Source organism: Sciurus carolinensis, chromosome 6 (assembly GCF_902686445.1).
Source record: "Sciurus carolinensis chromosome 6, mSciCar1.2, whole genome shotgun sequence".
In the NCBI taxonomy this organism is placed as follows: Eukaryota; Metazoa; Chordata; class Mammalia; order Rodentia; family Sciuridae; genus Sciurus; species Sciurus carolinensis.
The window spans coordinates 133,912,859-133,934,135 of record NC_062218.1 but is presented as its reverse complement, the minus strand read 5'-3'; the positions used below and the strand labels follow the sequence as shown (position 1 = coordinate 133,934,135).

Below are 21,277 nucleotides of genomic sequence, written 5' to 3'. Positions count from 1 at the left end.
ATCTCATGTACAATATGCTGTAGATTATGGGTTGTTCATGCTTGTGATTCTCTGGTTGGCTGGGATTGTGGCTCACTCTCACTGCCCAGCAATTTGAGAGAGTACATATTGCTAGTGTGGGAAAAGGTCAAGATTCAAAGTACAGTTTCTGTTGAGTAAATATTGCTTTCATAAAGTTTGAAAACTGTAAACTGAACCATCCTAATTTAAGGACTGTGTACTAAATGCCACTGAATTATTCACTTTAAAATAGGAACTTTATGTGACTTTCACATTAATTTAAAAAATTGAGATGCAAATAATGCTTCTTTTGACTTCTTTTTTGTCTTAATTTTTTTTTTTTAACTACAGTGTCTTGGTATAGTTTCCTTCTTATTTATTATGCTTAGTGTTCATAATACCTCTTAAGTCTGTAGTTCAAGTCAGTTTTGGAAAAATATCAGCTATTTATCTTTTCAAATATTGCTTCTGCCTCATTCTGTCTCCTCTCATTCTACATCTTGAATTATATGCATATTAAATTTTTTTCATCATGGTCAAAAAACTCTCATGCCCTTGTCTACATTTTTCTACTCTCTTTCTTTTTGTTCTTCAACCAGATATTTTCTCCTGATTTGTATTCCAGTTCAAGAATCCTCTCTTCAGCTATGTTTAAATTTATAAAGCCCTCTATTCAGTTCTTGTTCCCAAAATACATTTTCAAAATGTATTTCCAGTTTTCACATTTCCACTTGATTCTTTGTTTCCCATTATTTCCTGAAATTATCCATCTTATTGTTTTCTATATAAACTCAGTTATTTTACAGTCTTTGATGTTTTTAATAGATTTCTTACAGAACTTTTTTTCTATTTTGTTTTTTCCCCTCCTTTCTTGATAATTTGGCCTTATATTCTTATATGCCTATTTTTAAAAATAGATTACTGAACAGTTTTTGAAAAATGTAGAGATAACCCAAGGCTGCTGCTGCTGCTATCTTTCTGTAGAGGACTTCCTACTACCTCTTTACAATACATCACTTTCAGAGTATGAACATGTCACTTTAATTAGAGATTTAGTAGATCTGAACTTAGGCTCTAGTCTTTGAGAAGGCTGGTCCAATTCCGGTTTAGTCTATAGTTTCAGTGTGTTTCCTTTTTGGGATCCCAATAGGAAGCCCAGGGGTGTTTACCAGGACTCCATCTCCTTGGAGGATTCTGAATTCCAAGTTTTGTTTTACAAGCTCCATAAGACTGCCTGAGCTTTCCTCATCTCAGTCTTTCAGCCACCACTTTCTGGTCACTTTTCAGCCACAGAATATAAATTGGTAAATGCCTCAAGAAGAAAAGTACTGTTGAACACTGGGTTCATATTTCTGCATTTCTTTTCTCTAAGACCTTGGCTCTTCAAGTCCTTACTACATCGATAGCTCTTTGATGTCTTAAGAGAATGTTTAGAAATAATTTTTTCCCCATATTTCTAGCTGTTCATGGTATGATGGTTAGACTATAGCTAGTTTGACATTACTAGAAACAGAAACCTGAAAGTTATTCTCATGGCTTAGTACTCCTTTAAGGTGGTTTAAAGTTCCTTTTAGCCTTTAGAATTCTAAATTGGAATATAAAAATTTAACAGAGCAGAAATTGTTGCATTTTTCTGCAACATGTAAGTACTTGATTATGTGTGTAATCCTATTTGCTAACTATTTCATGTCTTTCTTTCCCAATTAGACTGTAAACTCTCCATAGAGGCAACTCAGATTTACTAGACCACTAATTTGTGTCCAAATAGGTTTTAGGTTTTTTTTTGGGGGGGGCGGCAGCTGGTGCTGAAGATTGAATCTAGGGCCCTGCCCAGATTCAGCAAGAATACTATCACTAACCTATGTTCCTAGCCTGTCCAAGTAGTTCTAATTTAGAACTATCTTAGCATGAAACAGAGGCGGCTTTGGCACTAAGAAACAATCAAGAAGCTAGAAACTACCAGTTGTTATTTCTGTGAATCACTGGTTTTGGTAGTTTTAGAGCTTTAATGAAGATGATAAAGATCATGAATAGCAGAAAATGTCCATCAATTGAGGACTGATTCAATATACAATGCATCTATCAATATTAAAGAGAATGAGGAAGACAAGACTCATGTATACTGATATGGAAAAAATCTCAAAATATTAGGAAAAAAGAATATATAGTCCACATGTTCTATTTTGGGAAATCTATTGTATTCTATATTTTCAGTCTCAATTTTCATTTGTACTTGTTTTTGGATTTAGTTCTAGCGAATAGCAAATGCAAACCCATGAATGCCCTAAAACTGCAAGCTTTAGTGAAGGAATTTTAAATAGTTAAGGGAATTGCTAGTGTAGATCCAAAAGACAACAGAATTCTGCATAGCAGAGCCATTTAGAAGAAACTTCTACCGTTAAGATGGAGATTAAAAACAGTCACAAAGCCTGTCTTAAAACATGCTATCATTGGAGTGCCTAGAGCCAATATTGGTACCGACCCTTTCTGAGACTTCTGAACTGTGATATTTTCCTCAGGGTTATTACTTTTTTTTTTTTTCTGAAAACGCCCTGTGCTGCTGGGTGTGGTGGCACACACCTATAATCCCAGTGACTAGGGAAGTTGAGGCAGGAGGATTGAGTTCAAAGTCAGCTTCAGCAAAAGTGAGGTACTAAGCAACTCGGCAAGACCCTATCTCTAAATAAAACACAAAATAGGGCTGGGGATGTGGTTCAGTGATTGATTGTCCTGAGCTCAATCCCACGGCTGGGAGGGGGGGGGGACGGGGACCCTATGCTAATTTGTTGCTCTGAGTAACCATATTTCCATAATTATCTGTAACTCTTTTGTGAATACAGGTAAGAATTTTTTTTTTTTCTTTGCAGAAGAGCCTCAGAAATGTCTTTTCTTCCTTCGGGTAAGTGAAAATTAAATGGTCATAATCAAGAGATAATATGTTTAAATATATGGGAAGCCAGGCATGGTGATGCACATCTGTAATCCCAGTGACTAAGGAGGCTGAGACAGGAGGATTACAAGTTCAAAGCCAGCCTCAGCAACTTAGTGAAGCACTAAGCAACTTAGCAAGACCCTGCCTCAAAATAAAAAATAAAAAAGGACTGGGGATATGGTTCAGAGCTTAAGCACCCCAGAGTTAAATCCCTGGTACAAAAGACTCTGTATAGGAGAGATTATTCTTGGAGAAGGAATATACATATCCTACTAAAAATGTGTGCATATGTGAAAGAATATGCTTGTTTATCTGCAAAATCTCTGAAAGTATACATATGAGACATGAGTAACAGAGATTGCTGGGCATGGTCCCGGAAAATACAGTCATGGTGGGAATGTACTTTACATCTTCTGACCTTTTTTACTATTTTAATTTTTTTTACTATTTCAATTTTTTTACTATGTACATATATTACTCATTAAAAAATTTTTAAAACAACTTCTAAGTATACAAAAAGGAGGATAAAGGAAAAAACAATATGGGTATGCAAGACAGATATGCTACTCATTTCACAGACAGGAAAAGCAAGGCTCAGGGAAAGAAACTTGCTCAAAATCATAGTCAGAACTAGAATCCGTGTAAAAGCTGAACCCAAAGTCAAATTATCTTTACCTTTAACACATAAATAACTTGGATTGTAGCTATATCAAACTGAAATATCAAATTACAATATTTGTTATTTAAATTCCCTAGTTGCAGTATTATTGACTGATTCAAGAGTTTATGGTGAATAAAGAAAGCAATAGTAAACGAGAAGGTACACTTTTTCTAGGGTGATCAAAATTTAAATGAAATTCCAAATTTCTCAGGGACTTTATAAAGGTCCCATGTTGCTACCACTTCAAGAAATTTTTAAAATATTATACAAATGAAGGCAGACAAGTCTTCAGTGCTCAGTGGTATTCCCAACAGACCAAGTAAAATAACTCAGATGTTACAAATTTTAACAACTACCTTCAGTATGCAAACCTCTTTGTGTTCATGCAATGTAAGTCCATATTTTGTGTCTTTTGTGTTTGTGTGTGTCTTCTTAAAGAAGTTAAATAATGCTCAAGTCTTCTCTCTTACGGTCATCAAGAATTCCATTTTCTTGGTATTATTTCTAGCCTAACCACAGGCCCTGTTTACAAGCAGGTGTGTATGTTTACTCACAAGTGGCAAAGTATTACTATGTGTTAGGCTTAATAGCTGCTGTATCATGGAAAAAGTGATAAATGACTAGAATTTTCACATAAAGTGATCCTCAGGTAACAAAGGGATGGTAGCCAGAGATGAAACTGAGCCTTTCCCATAGTCCTTTCCATGGGTTGCATGTATTCTCATCTGGACTTAGAGACCCTTGTTCTTTCATGATGATGAGCATGGCTCAGCCCCGCCTGTGCACTAGGTGAACATGTGGGTGGGGGAAGGCAGTGGGACTCCATGGGTCTGATGGTGAACAGGTCAGCTGCAAGATCTAAGTGGTGCAAGGTCTTTCCTGGGCTGAATCACACCTGAGAAAAACTTTTCTCTCATCACTAGGAAGGACTTTGCTGGGTCCTTTTCACACAAGAAAGGGGAAAAAGAAAAACACTACTGAGTAATACAGTATGCCAGGCACTTTCACAAACATTATCTAATTCCCACAGCTTTATGTTGCTGTTATAGTAACTTTCATTCCATTATGGAGAAAACTGAGTCTGGAAGAAGTTAAGTAACCAACTTAGTCAGGGAAGGGCTAGACCTGGACTCATACCCACTGCTTTACTGCACATTGTAAAGTTCAGATCAAATTAACATAGATAATGGAAATTCAATTTGCTTTGCCTAAAGCTTAACAGTGCCTATCCTGGACAGAACTTAACATGGTACATGCTGCTACTGCGAACTATTTCACCAGCTCTGGGTTGCTCTTGCATGTTTTCAGATGGGAGAGCATACCTAGTTTACAGCATGGGAACCTGAGCTGCAATACATTTATACCTCACCAATGGTAAGTAGTGCTCTGAAAGAAAGGGGGAAGGAAAAGTGGCAGGGGACAGGAGAAAGAATAAAATAGTGGGTGTGATTCTGCCTGTCCATCCACACAGTGAGCACCTGTCCTGTTGTGAAAGTGACAAGAGGAATTATTTGTTTATACTGTACTATAATCTGTTTGGAATTAACAAATAATTTGGAAGGTAAAAAGTGAAGGAATCTTCAGGATCTTTTTCCAACTGTTTCAAAAGTCTGAAGTTACAGTCCAGCTGGTCAAACTGAAATGAGATTTAATTTCATCAGGTTTTAATGGTTACAGCAACTGTTAAGTCACAGGTGGGATCAGATGAACTGCTTTCCCGTGGAGACTCTTCAGACTACACTCTTATCAACTTTTGGTCTATGTAAACCCCGAGGTTTCCTTGAAATAAAATATTCTTGAAAAATTCTTTGGGGCAAAACCCAAACAACCTTTGCCTTATTTATTACAAAAGTTTGTCCAATTAGAGTTTAAAACTGAAATATCACGTTTCAGCCTACATTTTGGTCACTTTCTAATTTTTAAAATAGCAAACAAATTATTCAGCATAATACATTGTTTCTATTCATATCATGCCTATTAAGAAGTATAACGACTGCATTTTGAAGCCAACTGTCTCTGGTCCTAAGGAATAAAAGTCCATACTTAAAAGATGCACAGGCATGCACACACAGGCAAACACAAAGACAAAATGTACCACTTTCTTGGTTATTGAGACCATGATTAATTAAAACATGAAAACTTTATGTACGTTAGATCTCAACACCACACAGCAGTAGATTCAAATACTAACAGAAGATGACAAATCTTCCCCAGGATTGACAGTTTCATCCTATTAATATACTCATTTCACTTTTTAGATCTTGCAAAAATTCTGTGTCTGATCTTGAACAGCACCTATTGTTTTTTTTTTTAAAGTCTTACTTGATGCTAAGACTTGAAATATGTGAAGAGTAAAAGCACATTAAACTACATTAATTGAAAATAGTAACGATGTCACCGAAAGTCCTACATCTCCTGATGACTGCTGAAAGAAAATGATGACTCATCATAAATAGGAAGAAAAGGAAAATGAAGAACCATTTTGATTTCCACTGGAATAAAACTAGGCAAAAGAGGAACTATATTATTAACTTATGAAAATATGCTGGAAGAAAAACTGTATTGAGAAGGATGTTAATGCAACATGGATCTCTACAGAATACTGTTAAGACACTCAGGTGACCTCTCTAGCATTCTATGTTGGCTGGTATCATCAGGAGGGTCATTGACCCAATGAATCTCAATGGACAGAAATGTTATGAATGTATCTGTAAGATTTTAAAAATTCTTTAACCCTATATGCACCTAACAACAGAGCTCTAAAATACATGAAGCAAAAACTGACAGAATAGAAAGGGAAAATAGACAATTCAACAATAGCCTCTAAAGACATCAATGCCCACTTTGCTTTATAGAGCAACTAGATAGAAGATAAACAAGGAAAGAGAAGATTTGAAAATCACTATTAAGCAACCAGACTTAATAATAGCAAAACACTCCATTCAACAATAGCAAATATATGTTCTTCTCAAAGTGTGCATGGAACATTCTCCAGGACAGACCATATGATAGGTCATAAAACAAGCTCCAGTAAATTTGACATGATTGAAATGATGTCACGTATGTTCTCCAACCAATGAATGAAGTCAGAGTGAATGCTGAAATTTATACAGGAGATTTAGAAAATTCACAAATATGTAGGATTTAAATCACATACTCTTAAATGACCAACAGTCAACGAAATCACAGGGGAAACTAGAGGTGAATGAAGTAAAAACCACAGCATATCAAGTTTACGGACAAGTGAAATAAGACTCAGAGGGAAAATTTAGCTTTAAATGCCTATATTAAAAAAGAAGCTGGGTGTGGTATGTGCCTGTACCCCCAGTTACTTGGGACACTGAAGCAGGATCACTTGAACTCATGAGTATGAGATCAGCCTGGGCAATAATGAGACCCCCCCATCTCAAAAAAAAAAAAAAAAAAAAAGCCTCAAATCAATAACTCAATCTTCCATTTAAAGAAAAACTAAACCTAAAACTTTCCACAAAAAAAAGTCCAGGACCAGATGGCTTCCAAACATGTAAAGAACTAATAATATCAATTCTTCTTAAACTCTTCCAAAACACAGAAAGGAACACTTCATAACTCATTATATGATGTCAGCATTGCAACAATACTAGAGCTAGATAAAGAATAAAGATACCATAATAGGTAAAAAGAATCAGACCGATACTTCTTATGAAAAATAAAGAAAAAAAAACTTCAGCAAAATAATAGTAAACTAAATCCAACAACATATACAAAGGATTAAACACTATGACCAAGTGGGATTTATCCCAGGAATGTAAGGTTGATTCATCATACAAAAACCAATGTAATACACATTATTAATAAAGGACAAAACCCTACAAGATCATTTCAATAGACATAGTTTTTCCACATTTGACAAAATCCAAAACTTGTTTATGATAAGAACACTCAATAAACTAAAGTAGAAGGTAAATCTCTCAACTTGGTAAAGGACATCTAATCTATGAAAACCCTACAGCTAAGATTGTAACAAAACGTGGATATCGGCTTACATCTCTTCTATTCAACAATGTACTATCAGAGGTTCAAGACAGAGACAATTACACAAGAAAATAAAATTTCATACAGATTGGAAAAGATGAACAAAAATTGTCCTTATGTGCAAATGACTTGAGTTTGTACTTAAAATCTTAAGAAATTCACTAAAACAACAGGTGAAACAAGTTCAACAATGTAAGAAAAATGATTAACGTATAAAAATCATCTTTCTAGAGAAATGAGTATTGACATATGCTACAACACAGATTAACCTTGAAGATATTATCCTAAGTAAAAGAAGCCAGATATAAAAGACTACATATTATATGATTCCATTTATATGAAATAACCTAGAACAGGTAAATCCATACAGACACAGAGTAGGTTTTTTTGGTTTTTAGGACTGGCAGGAGTGAGTAGTTACTATTAACAGGTATGAGCTTTCTTTCTTGGGTGATGAAAAATCTGGGAATACCACAGTGGTGGTGGTTGTACAACTTTGTGAAGATACTAAAAACTACTAAATCATATACTTTAAAAGGGTATATTTTGTGGTAAGTGCATTATATTTCAACTTAAAAAAATCCCCTCCAACCTTCTAGTGATTTGGGTATGACTGCTATGGTTAATCAAAAGGATTATGTTCTCCAACGGGGGGTGGCAGGGGGAAGAGAAGAATGAAGGAATTTTGGATGGTGTAGAGGAAAAAGGGGTGGGAGGGGGTGGGAATGGAAAAACAGTAGAATGAAACAGTATTACCCTATATATATGTGTGATTACATGAATGGTGTGAATATACATTGTGTACAACCATAGAAATGAAAAGTTGTACCCCATTTGTGTACAATGAATCAAAATGTGTCTGTATTTATGAGCATTGATCTTGTAACCTGCTACTTTACTGAATTCACTTATGAGTTCTAAAATAGAAGAAAAAGTAGGTCCAAATCTTCAACTTGTTGGCTCAGGATCAGATTTCCTTAACAGGACTCCCATAGCACAAGAAATAAAAGCAAGAATAAACAACTGGGATAGATTCAAACTAAAAAGCTTTCTCTCAGCAAAGGAAACTATCAGAAATGTGAAGAGAGAGCCTACAGAGTGGGAGAATATCTTTGCCAACCATACCTCAGATAGAGCGCTAATTTCCAGAATCTATAAAGAACTCAAAAAACTCTACACGAAGAATACAAATAATCCAATCAACAAATGGGCTAAGGAAATGAACAGACACTTCACAGAAGAAGATGTACAAGTAATCACCAGATATATGAAAAAATGTTCAACATCCCTAGTAATAAGGGAAATGCAAATCAAAACCACCCTAAGATTTCATCTCACCCCAATTAGAATGGCGATTATCAAGAATACAAGCAACAATAGGTGTTGGCGAGGATGTGGTGAAAAAGGAACACTCATACATTGCTGGTGGGGTTGCAAATTAGTGCAACCACTCTGGAAAGCAGTGTGGAGATTCCTCAGAAAGCTTGGAATGGAAACACCATTTGACCCAGCTATCCCACTCCTTGGCCTATACCCAAAGGACTTAAAATCAGCATACTACAGAGATACAGCCACATCAATGTTCATTGCTGCTCAATTCACCATAGCCAGATTGTGGAACCAACCTAGATGCCCTTCAGTTGATGAATGGATAAAGAAACTGTGGCATATTTATACAATGGAATATTACTCCGCAATGAAGAATGATAAAATTATGGCATTTGTAGGCAAATGGTCGAAATTGGAGAATATCATGCTAAGTGAGATAAGCCAATCTCAAAAAACTAAAGGACAAATGATCTCGCTGATAAGCGGATGAGGACATATAATGGGGGGTGGGAGGGGCTAGCATTAGGTTTAGGGTTAGGTTTAGAGTTAGGCTAAGGAGAGCAGTAAGAATGAAGGAAAGAAGGACTGTGTAGAGGGAAAAGAGGGGTGGGAGGGGTGGGAGGGGTGGGAGGGGTGGGGGGGAGGGGAAAAATATAATAAACATCATTACCCTATGTAAACGTAAACAAAATAAATAAATAAAAAAAAAAAAAAAATAAAAATAAGAGTTATAATACATCAATTATTTTTAGACCTTTATAAATTCTATGGCACAATGTTTCTAAATGTTCTCATTCAATCTTCATAACATTCCCCCAGAGTAAAGAATTTGTGTTTTACCAATAAGAGAGAAAATGACCCTCTGTGGGAAATATAGGATACTAGTTTAAAAATAAAATATACTAAGCAGAAAAAAAAAAAAAAAAAAAAAAAAAAAAAAAAAAAATGTGTCTGTAAAAATAAAAAATATTTTAATAAAAAAAGGAAAAAGAAGGATTATGTTATCAATACAAATTTGTTTCTATATCAATAAGAATATGTTCTCATCCCAGGTATTGCTGAGGAGAAGCTTTTTGCTCCTCAAAAAGTTTACAAATACTGGTCATCCTTTAAGCATATAATTTAATACAACAAAGTATTTCAATATTTTCTTCATCAATAAAGCAAATTTCATTTATACATGCAAAACTGCTCATTCAACTCTTTCAAATTTTCTTTTTTAAAATGAATACTAAACTAAGTTAAAAGAATATCAAGACAAATATATTACTAATTAGTGTGTATTTTGTAAACTCTTATACTCATCCTTTCACCCCACAAATATTTATTGAGCACTTACTACATGCAAAGCCCTTTATTACACATGGGAGATACAATGGGGAGTAACATGGTTCAAAATCCTTGCTACCCTGGAGATGCAGCTGAAGTCCTGGTGGAGGCAGATCACCGCCAAACAAAGGAGAAATTATCAGAGTGAATGGCACTTTTGAAGAAAATAATGGAATAATTCAATTTGAGTGCCTGAGGGAGCATTACTATGCAGGATAGTTCTACTCTGCCTTCTATTTGGGCACAGTGGGAGCCAACGTTAAAATACCAACAAAAACAGTGTCACTGTCCTTTCATGGGGAGTCATGAGCACACTGTTTCTGAAACCCATACAAATGAAATTCAGATATGTGACCTCCAAATCAGCCTTTGAAACACAAGTTGGTAAATAATACTCAACAGCACAGTCTTTTTTTATTATTTATTTCTTTTAATACAAAGCTTTGGCATTAGCAATTTTATGAAAAAATAAAATGTACTAAAAATAAATGCTTGTGTGGCATGATTGGTAAATGATGCACAAAAATAGGTTCTTTATTCCTTCAAGGCAATCAGTCAGAAAGCAGTTTTTTTTTTTCCTTCTTCAAAACCATTCTACCCTATGGAATAAAAGGAAAAGAGATGTCATAAATTAGTTAAAGGGTAGATATTGATATTTTAAAACAACAGAGAAATGATTCTATCTAAAGGGTGGCCTAGGATTGTCTGTAGCTGTTTGCTAATCCCTTTTGGTAAAGTAAGCCATTAAACCTGAAATCAGCAGTTCCATATCTGTAGTCAAGTGGCTTGTCATTTTAAAAGTGTTCTAATATTCTTGAAAGGAATGCAGGAAAATGTACTAGGCTGACAGCATCTTGTTTAATATTTAGGGACATTTATCATACAATTTACAACTTCTCCTGGGTCAAATGGTGCTAAATGTCGAGTGTGCTGGAATCATTAAAATATGTTCCTTTAAAATATGCTCCTCTTTCACCCATCAAACAAGAATGTCATTACTTATAATGAAGTAAGGGCCGAAGAGCCCAGATTTGCAGGAATGTAAGGTTCTCTTCTTCAGGAGTTTGCCAGATTTCGGGTACATAAAAGCGGGTGTGTTTCTGTCCCTAAATCAGGAACTAAAAGTTTTAGGACCTAAAGCCTTCTGAAGTTCTCCACACTGGCTCTCCGGCTCATGCTGCCTGAGACTTCCTGGCCCCTTGTATTCTGGTTCATTTCATGAAGCCTCCCTGAACAGTCTGTTTCATTTCCATGGTTTCCAAATCAAGTCTTCAGTTCTGATCTCTTTCCTCTGTACTCAGTTTGAGATCTATGCTTCAAACTACTTAATCTTTGGTTATCATGCACTTTCTTAGCATCTCTTGATTTCATCTCCTCCCCACCATCCTGACATCTTCCTTCAACTTCATATTTTTACTCTGACCTATCTTCTTGCCTCCACTCTCTACTACTTCAAAAAAACTTCTTAGTCACCAGGAATTATCTTTCTGCTGGCAAGTCTTAGATGCTACCCATTATTTATAAGAATAAAGTCCAAATTTTGTAGTCTGCCTGCTGTCACTGCCATCAGTTAGTACCTACAACAGATGCATCAACCACAGCCTCCCTGAACCTGCTTTGCTTTTTCCTCATTTTATGCCCTGATTATGCTCTGCCTGGTACCTAAGTTACTCCCTGCATGAAGCCCTTTTTTTTGTTAACTTGCTCAGTGCAAAAGCAGCAGTTGCTCATTCCTTCTCTCTCTCCCTTACTCTTTCATCACTTCTAACTCTTGCAACGGAATGCCAGGCCTCTACCAGCTCCATACATGAGCCTGGTACCTAATGAGTAGTGGGAAAATGGTCTTCAAAACAAATAAGGAAGAGTCATTCAACTTTTTTTTTTTTTTTTTTTTTGGTACTGGGGATTGAACCCAGGGGCACTCAACTGTTGAGCAACATCCCCAGCCCCTTTTTGGATTTCATTTAAAGATACGGTTTCATTGAGTTGCTTAGGGCCTTACTAAGTTGCTGAGGCTGGCTTTGAACTTGCAATCCTCCTGCCTCAGACTCCCAAGATGCTGGGATTACAGGTGTGTACTATCATGCCCGGCAGTCATTCAACTTTTTGAAAGGATGTTTCCAACTTTGCAAAAAGCCCTTATTATTTATTCTAGTTCATATTTAAGATACTACATTGTTTTTTTAATGTTTCCTTAGAAAAACTGGCTTTTAGAAGTACTTCATAGAGGTTAATCAAGATCTTTAAACACACTTAATTTTGCTACTCTTTTTAGGAAATTATAAAGTAATGTAGCCATAATATTCCTAATGTAACCATAACATTAAAGTACTGTTGAAAAAAAAAAAAAAAGATCACTGCCAAAGACAGAAGTCTAATCAAAGGTCCTGGTTGCCTTTAATATTCTTTTTTTGCAATCATATTTCAAGAAACTAAATTTGTCTTCTTCAGCCACATTATTTGGAGTCCTCAAATGGTTCTCTGGAGTGGCTGAAGAAAGCAGAGTTGGAATCAGAAATATTGGGTTTGAATTCAGTGCTCTTTTCCTAGTAGTTCCTCGCAGGAGTTACTCAATCCTTCTGAGCCTCAGTTTATTTACTTATTTTTAAAATATTTTTAGTTGTTGATGGGCCTTTATTTTATTTATTTATATGCGGTGCTGAGAATTGAATCCATTGCCTTACACGTGCTAGGCAAGCACACTACCACTGAGTTACAGACCCAGCCACAGTTTATTCTTTTATATCTAAATGTCTCATACTCAGAGTGACTAAAAGGAGAAATAATTATTAAGAGAAACAAGAGGACCCAATATTCAGCAACACATCTCAAACACAGGGCAAATTTAAATCTTTGCTAGAATTGCTACAAGAAAGGCATTCTCAGTAAAATAAAAACAAAGACAGTTACCAGAATGAGCAAAAAGTATTTGGCTGAGAATGAAAAATTTAAAATACTTTAGGCCAGTGTTAAACTGGAGGATACCACCTATTTGCTTATAAAGTCAATTTAGAAGTCCATGACTAGCATTAACAAAAACAGTCCTTCTTTCCTTCATTCTTACCACACTCCTTATCCCTAACCCTAAACCTAACTCTAACCCTAATGCTAACCCCTCCCACTCCCCATTATATGTACAAGATAGATTACATTGAAGAATAACATCTGTTTGTGAAATTTGTGTTTTATTTATCTACATGGGAGTACTGGGTCATGATGCAAAATATATCTCTTAATGTGGAAGAGGGTGAAAAAAAAAGTCTGAAAAATTCCATTTTGAATCTTAAGATTCCTTTGAAAGGGGCCAAGAAGGAAACCCAAACCCTGTTCTTGGACTCTGATTCTTCCTAGGAGACAGTTCAAGAGGGAAATCTGCCTCTTACATTTCTAGTCTTGTAGACTTTGTGTGAAAAACCAGGTCCTGGCAAGCTCACTAGCATTCCAAGTATCCCACGTCTTAGACAGACAACTCTGAATAGCAGAAAGTTCTTTATTAAATTTAGTGGAAATCTATTTCCTTGTGACATCTCTAGAGCTCCAGAACTGTAGAGTAAGCCATTACCCTCTGTATGTGCTGGCTGGTCAATATAAGGCTGCTCAATTAAGGAGTATTAAATGAGGGTACATAGGTTTACCAACACAGAAGTAATACCTTGGGGGGCATTCAATGAACAATAGGTATTTTCATCTTTAGGAGTTCTTTGAGTATCTGGAAAGACCTCTTAAATCACACGTTCCCTCTTTACAAAACCAATCATCACCAAGATATTGAATGATTAATGTTTCAGATCCTTTTATATTGAGATGTGCTAATCTGTCAATGTTCCTCTTAAGAGTCCTGAGCAGAATAATTCAGAAATAATCAGTACTGAGTAAAACATCAATTTCTTTTATCTGGTCGATAAATTTTTTAATACCAAATCTAAAAGATGGACAGCTTGGCAGGAATATCAGAAAACTAGAAACCAGTTTTTCTTTTTTGCAGTGCTGGGGATTGAACCCAGGACCTTGACCATACTAAACAAGCACTGTACCACTGAGTTATACCCCCAGCTCAAGTTAGGGTTTCCTGATCTTGGGTTATGACACAGGAATATTTGTTCCAGTTATTTCATCACATTAACCACATCAGATTCATTTTCTTTTGCAGAGAGAATTTTGAATGGTTAGGATGTGATCTCTATGAATTATAATTCTAGGAACTGGAAAAGGGCTCTAGAGGATACCTAGTCAACTTAAAATCTATCCTACATTATCCAAATTTGTTCCTTAAAAACAATAATGAAAATGTGTATCTTTCTTATAGTGAGAAAAAGATAACAGTCACACAAATATAAGCTAGTAGATGTTGAGATTTCACATGGTTTATCCAAATGACAGAAGTAGAGTAAAAAAAGCACCTCTGGTGGGAGCTGAAGTTCAATAATCTTGCTTACATAGGCACAAGAAATAGTGGTCTGAGGAAGCTACTATACATATATATTTACCTTGCACTTATTTGCTTCTTTTACTACCATCCTGTTTATATTTGCAAAGTCCCAAAATTCACTACATTTGTTTGTAGTGTTAAAAAAATTTAAGGCGTGATTACTCACAGTAGAATACTTAAAGATCTTTAACTATGTCTATATATGTCTATCTTATAAATGGATAGTTACCCAGAAAATTAAATCAGGGTAATTAAACGAAAAAAAAGGGATCTCATTTTGGCTTTTTATTTTCTTGGTGGATAAATCAAAAAGAGAGGACAGATTTCAAAGAATTCATAAATGAAGAATAGTTTAAATTTATTTGCCAAATAAGCCTTTTCTCTGAATAAAATCAAGATCTTTGAGACAATGGATAAGAATGACTATTTGTTGTTTTCCATTATCTCCCACAATAAAAATGGCCTTTAAAAAATTAATTCAGCTGGGCTTGGTGGCACATACCTGTAACCCAAGGACTCAGGAGGCTGAGGTAGGAGGATTACAAGTTCAAGGCCAGCTTCAGCAACTTAGTGAGATCCTGTCTCAAAATAAAAAATAATAATAATAAAATAAAAAGGACTGGGGGTATAGCTCAGTTGTACAATGCCCCTGGGTTCAATCCATAGTTTGAAAAAAAGTAAATTCAGCTGGGTGTTGTGGCCCAGGACTGTGGTCCTAGATACTTCGGAGGCCAAGGTAGGAAGATCCCTAGTTGGTCAGTGTAGGCAACTTGGTGAGACCCTGCCTCAAAATAAAATAGCTTGGTGGTACAGTGCTTGTTTAGCATGCATGAAGCCCTGGGTTCAATCCATAGCACTGCAAAAAACAAAACAAAACAAAACAAAAGCCCAAAATTAACTCACTATTACTGTAAAAACAAAAAAGCAAATGCATAAAAGCACAAATTGGAGAGGAAAACATCACCCCAAATTCTAACTTAAGTTAATCACCATTAATATTTTGGTGACCACCCTTTCACACAAGGACATGTGTGCATATACACACAAGTGTACACACACACACACACACACACACACACACACACACACATTCTCAATTTCTCTCTAAATGGGATCATGAATATTGTCCTTCAGAGTGGTTTCGATTGAAGGCACAGAAAAAATAGTCAAATGAACAATTGCAGTATCAAAACTCTACAAAGGCCAAAGGTTGGGCTAAGACATGGATCGAAGATTCATGACTTAGATTCTGAGTCATGCAAGCATTTATGCATGGAACTGAAATAATATGACCCCAATACTTAGATTTCTAATAGGTGCCATATCTCATTGAGCATTCTCTAAAATATCTTATGCATGAAGTGAGCATCTGGCAGATTTTGAGTGGCAGTCAGGTGACCATTAAAGTGCTTAGTGATTCTTTAAAAGTATCCAGAGTCTCACTGTTTGCTTGTTCTGGTTATGACTCATTAGTAAAAATTTTAAGAAGTAGGCTTATATTACTATCTAGCCTGATGGGTCAGCATGGAAGCAAGCAAAAGAGGTGGTTGCAGTTGAAATAAACATTTCCTTTTGAACTGAGGTTTGAATCATAGGCACTCATGGAGCTCCTATGTTTTTGTATCCTCTTTTATGGAAGAAATTAAATGTATTTGCTGAGTGATAAAGTCAGATGGCCACCTTATTCATAGAACTTTGACAGAATTTCAGCAGAACTGGTTTGGTTAACATTTATTGAGCACTTATTATGTACCAGGCACTGTGCTAAGCACTTCATATGCTAATTATCATTAGTGACCTTGTGATGTAGTCTTATAATGATCTGTTTTATGGATGACTAAAATACACTTAAGATAAACTTAACTGACTAGGTCTTACAACTGAGAACTGGAAGAGCTGAGAGTGAAATCCAGGTGTGTATGACTCTAGAGTCGAAGGAATTAACAAGGTGCTCTGCTGAAGAACAGCATCAGAAAGTCCCAACAGAAGCAGACCTAATGGTTGAGGTGGAGACTACTCATCTCAAGGCTGAAGAGTGCCTATGACCATGACATCCTGCCAATATGTAATGGCATCGATGCCAAAAAGTACTTGTAAGTACCCAGCCAACAGATCATGTTAGAGGTAACAAAATGTCACTGGAAGAGGGGGTTACTTGCCCATTGTTTCTAAAGCTGGATAATATTAAATCAAAAGCATGAAATCATTTGGTATTATTAATCACTTAAAATATCAGGATATAACTGAATAGAGAGCACATGAAGTCTACCAGTACCAATTTAGGTTCAAATTTGGACAGTGTCCCAGGGTTTTGCTTCCATCTCTGATTACTTTTCATGAATACTGGTAAGAAAAAAGACTGAATAAAAAATGTTCAAAATTTTAAAAACAAACAAATCCCAAAACACCTTTCCCATATATTATCATGGTGGAAAGTTACTTTTGGAAAATCACTGGACCTTAGCAGTCATCTAGCTCAATCTTTCATCCTTCAGAAAACATCTTACCTACAGCAGTCCCCACAAGCCAATATCTACCTTCTGCCTGCATTCATAGCCTTGGACATTCCCTGAGGCAATTCATCCCACCATTAAGTAGCCAACTGATATTTTTATCTTTATTGAGGTGAAGTCTGCCTTCCTCTAACCTTCCTTTTGGTCTTCTTGAAAATATAGTTTCTGTCCCTTGAAAATATAGTTTACACTGATTTTTTGCTTCCTGACAGTCCTTCCTTAACATTTGGAAATGGCAGGTCCTCTTCCTGATGGTTTCTTTCTTGCAGGTTAACATCTAAGTCACTGTCCTTTATCTCAGGCAAGTTTGGCAGTTTTCCCCCAAAAGCTGAATATCTAAGCCTCCAGATAAAGTCTGATGAACCCACGTAAACTTGAGGCTATTCCTGTTGATGGTTAGGACACTGACATTCTTTACATACAAGACTATGCTGGTTCCCTTAGCATTTGTATTACATGGATAATTCAATTTAAGTTTGTTGATACATGAAAACCTTTAGATCTTTTCTCAAGTGAGCTGTTGTTGAACAAGGTGAACCCCCAATCTGTGTAACTGACTATAAAGATATGTTTATAAAATAAATTATTTTGCTAGCTATGATCCCACTGGGATCAGTATGGAACTGGTGGGAAGCCAATTATCACCACCTGTATGAAAATTACTCTATATTTTCTGGGATCATCTGCACATGCAATCCAAAAAACAATTTGTTACTTACTCATTAGCATTCAAGCTAGCTGTGGCTCTGATGATCATGTAGCAGAGTGTGAGAGCACTGAGGAGGCCAAAACTGGCAATAATAAACCATTCTTCTGTTGACAAAGGAAAGGGAGGAAATCACTCTGGGGAGAAGGTTAAGTCAAATCGATGTCAACATTTCCCTCAAATGCAACGAAGCAGACGTCAACGGAGGTGTAAGCCAAGATTGGCTCAAGGAAGTGAAGCAGGAGGAGGTTTGCCAGAGAGCTACTAACTGGAGAAGGTTAGTGGAAGTACTGGTAAAAGCTGCAAGGGAGAAAGGAAAGCATGGCCCAACCATTTCTTCCAGTTTAGGTTCTGAGGTATGTGAGAAGTATGGCTACCAAAAATTGTGTAGGAAAAATATGTATATAAAAGTGCACATGGACATATATTTTCACTGTTAATTGAAATGACAATAGATTAACCATACTTATAACCATCTTCAAACTTCACTTTGTCATTTCTGCATGGTTATACCACTCATTCTTAGCTAAAGGCTCAGAAATATAGCACAGTGGCTCTCAAAGGTCTTGTGGGCACTTTGAGCAGTCTGCAAGTTGGCCTTCCATGATATCCACATCTACGGTCTTTTATGTGTGGGTTTCCATAGGACATTTACACTTAAAGGATATCTTACTGGGTCTAAAGAAAATGAGTACCATCCTTTATGACCCCATTGCTGGGAAGCAACACTTGTTTTGTTGAAGAGGAGTAGAAAGGGAAAGTGACTGACAAGGTTCTCGGCCCACCAAACAGTTGAAAACCTCTGATATACAGAGATCTAAGGTTATCTGTAGTCTTTCTATGGTCAGTCAGTCAGTCAGTCAGTCACTCTCTCCCTCCCTGTTTCTTCCTCTCTCCATCCAGGAAGTCAGTTACTATTTCCTCTTGACTTTTCAGAGACTTTTACTGTAAAGGTAATATTAAAAAACCATTTATTTGGAACCTCAAAAACAACCTGAGAATCATTATGAACTTTAAAGTCTTTTTTTTTTTTTGTTTTTTTTTTAACCAGGGATTGAAACCAGGGGTATTTAGCTACTGAGCAATATCCCTTTTTATTTTTTATTTTTGAGACAGGGTCCTGTTGAGTTGCTTAGGGCCTTGCTAAATTGCTGATGCTGGCTTTCAACTTGGGACTCTCCTGCCTCAGCTTCCTGGGCTGCTGGGATTATAGGCATGTGCCACCATGCCCACTCCTAAAAGGCTTAAGTACAAAATATTTCTTAAAGTACACACTAACTTGGGCTTGTATTACTCAGTAAAATCCCCTTGATATCTGTAATAAGGCGGAGAAGAAATATTTACCCTTGGAATGCCAACTATTTATATGCAAAAGTTATATATAACATGGTGTTTCTTAATCTGAGTTTATAAATCCTAAAATTGCATGCAAAATTGTGTATGCACTGGCACTTTTCTAGAAAAAGATTACAGTACTTTCATTACATTTTAAAGTTAGTGACCTTGAAAGGTTAAGACAGACTGCTCTTCATGATTTTAGGATGCTGAGTTTGTTCTACATGCATATCTTTGTCCTCATTAGTTTTATTATTAAAATGCTTAGTAAACTCTTTCTAGGTTAACAGTGTAGCCACTGCCTTTTGGATTAGTTTTATTCATCATCAGATTCAAGTTTTTTATTTATATCAAAAGGAATATTTGAGAATCCATATAAAATCCACCAGTTTAAATATGTATTTTAGGTTAGAAATATGTATAATGACTAGACTTTTAAAAATCAAGAGATGAAAGGCTATCAACACCAAAGAGGTTAACACAGCATTCTTTTTGTCTTTTGAGAACTCTTTTTTTCTTTTTTGCCTTTTGGAAGAGCTGGGGATCAAACCCAGGGTCTTGCATGTGTTAAGCATGATCTCTATCACTGAGCTACATCCCTAGCTCATATTCTTAGACTTTTGTATATGACATAAGCAAACTAACATTTATAACTTCCATTATATATTTTTGTCTTTTTGTTGCTGTGAACAGTTCACTTACAAAAACCAGTAAGAAAAGAGGAAGTAAACATCATCTTAATACCCAGCAGGCCCGGGAATACTTAGTAGTGATTCACTGCAGCCAGAGTTTTGGCAGCCTCTGTCCTCCTAACTGCTTATTTAGCACAGTGCCTTGCACACAGTGGGTGCTAGGTGAACGTACTTTAGTTGCTATGGTGCTACAGGACTTTGGAGAGAAAAGAAGAGGTGATTTGGGTCTAGCTTAATTATATGAACTTTACTTATTAGCATGTGTAAATTCTGCTAAAGGCAATTAATTTGGTACATGAAGTAATATTTTATCATCAAAATATAAGATTTTGAGAGGGCATTTCTGCATAAAATAGAACAAGGTCTGTACTTAATGTAGTAGTAGGTGCTCAATAAATGTCTAATAAATGAAGGACTTACAAAATTCAATAAATGACCTTCAACTCCTTTATTATTATTAGATCAATTTTTTAAAATCTAAAAGAAAAATCATAAAACATAAAATAAAATCTAGATCACAAAACTTCAATGTCCAAGTAGGAAAACCATGAAATGCTGTTAAAACAAATCGTTGGACAATGGCAAGAAATTAGCCAAACCATATCAAAGAACAATTTTACTTATTTTAAACTGAATGAAGGATTTTGGAGTTTAGACAACTGATCAAATAAAACCTGAGAAATAATTTTCAAATAATTATCTCTGGTTGGTTCAACGGATCACATGAGTCTTAATATGTAAAGAGAAAACTATTCTGTAACAATTTTTTCCCCATTTTACTGACTCCTAGTAGCAAGCGGAGTCCTATTGGCTTCAGGGCTTGAAGCTCTAGGCAAGCAACAGCATAAATCAGAAAAGGCAGCACCAGAGCAGCGACGAGACATGGGTGAAAGGTTGTTAGATGGAAATTGTGCATAAAGAATGAAATTGAAGAAACGAGCTGGCTTGTTACTGGGTGAATGTCTACAATGCCCATACACACACCATCGGCCCACTCACACCATATGTAGGCATTCCCTTAACACACTTTGTACATTTATTTTCTGCTTGTCAATAGTTCAACAAACAAGATGCTTATAACTAGCTCAAAACATTTCTTTTAAGGCAGATTACTCTTTGGCTTTTCTTCTTTCTTGTGCAATTATACCAAAGGGTTAAGTGCCAAGAGACCACACTTCTGAAAAAACCATAAAGTGAACAATGACATGCCATCTCAATCATACCAGCAGCTGTGAAATTTTAGGTTCGAATAAAGGTTCAGCCTGGGAGATCAAGAGCACCAGTGCTCAGATACAGGACATACCGGCATTGATGCTGCTGGCCTATGTCACAGTCTA

The 21,277-nt window shown here is 36.0% G+C and overlaps 1 protein-coding gene across 2 annotated transcripts in view; it reads right to left on the bottom strand.

Annotated features, from left to right (window-relative positions):
* Positions 1–10,757: 10,757 nt before the first annotated feature.
* Rnf130 (ring finger protein 130) overlaps positions 10,758–21,277 on the bottom strand; it is a 94,686-nt gene continuing 84,166 nt past the window's right edge. The window contains exons 8-9 of one of the 2 annotated variants that reach the window (XM_047555007.1): positions 17,927–18,020; positions 10,758–10,864 (exon numbers count right to left, since the gene is read on the bottom strand). In XM_047555007.1, the coding sequence (XP_047410963.1) occupies positions 10,849–10,864; positions 17,927–18,020 (110 nt within the window). In that variant the 3' untranslated portion in view covers positions 10,758–10,848. The remainder of the gene's footprint in view (positions 10,865–17,926; positions 18,021–21,277) is intronic. The other variant, XM_047555008.1, reaches the window with a different exon arrangement.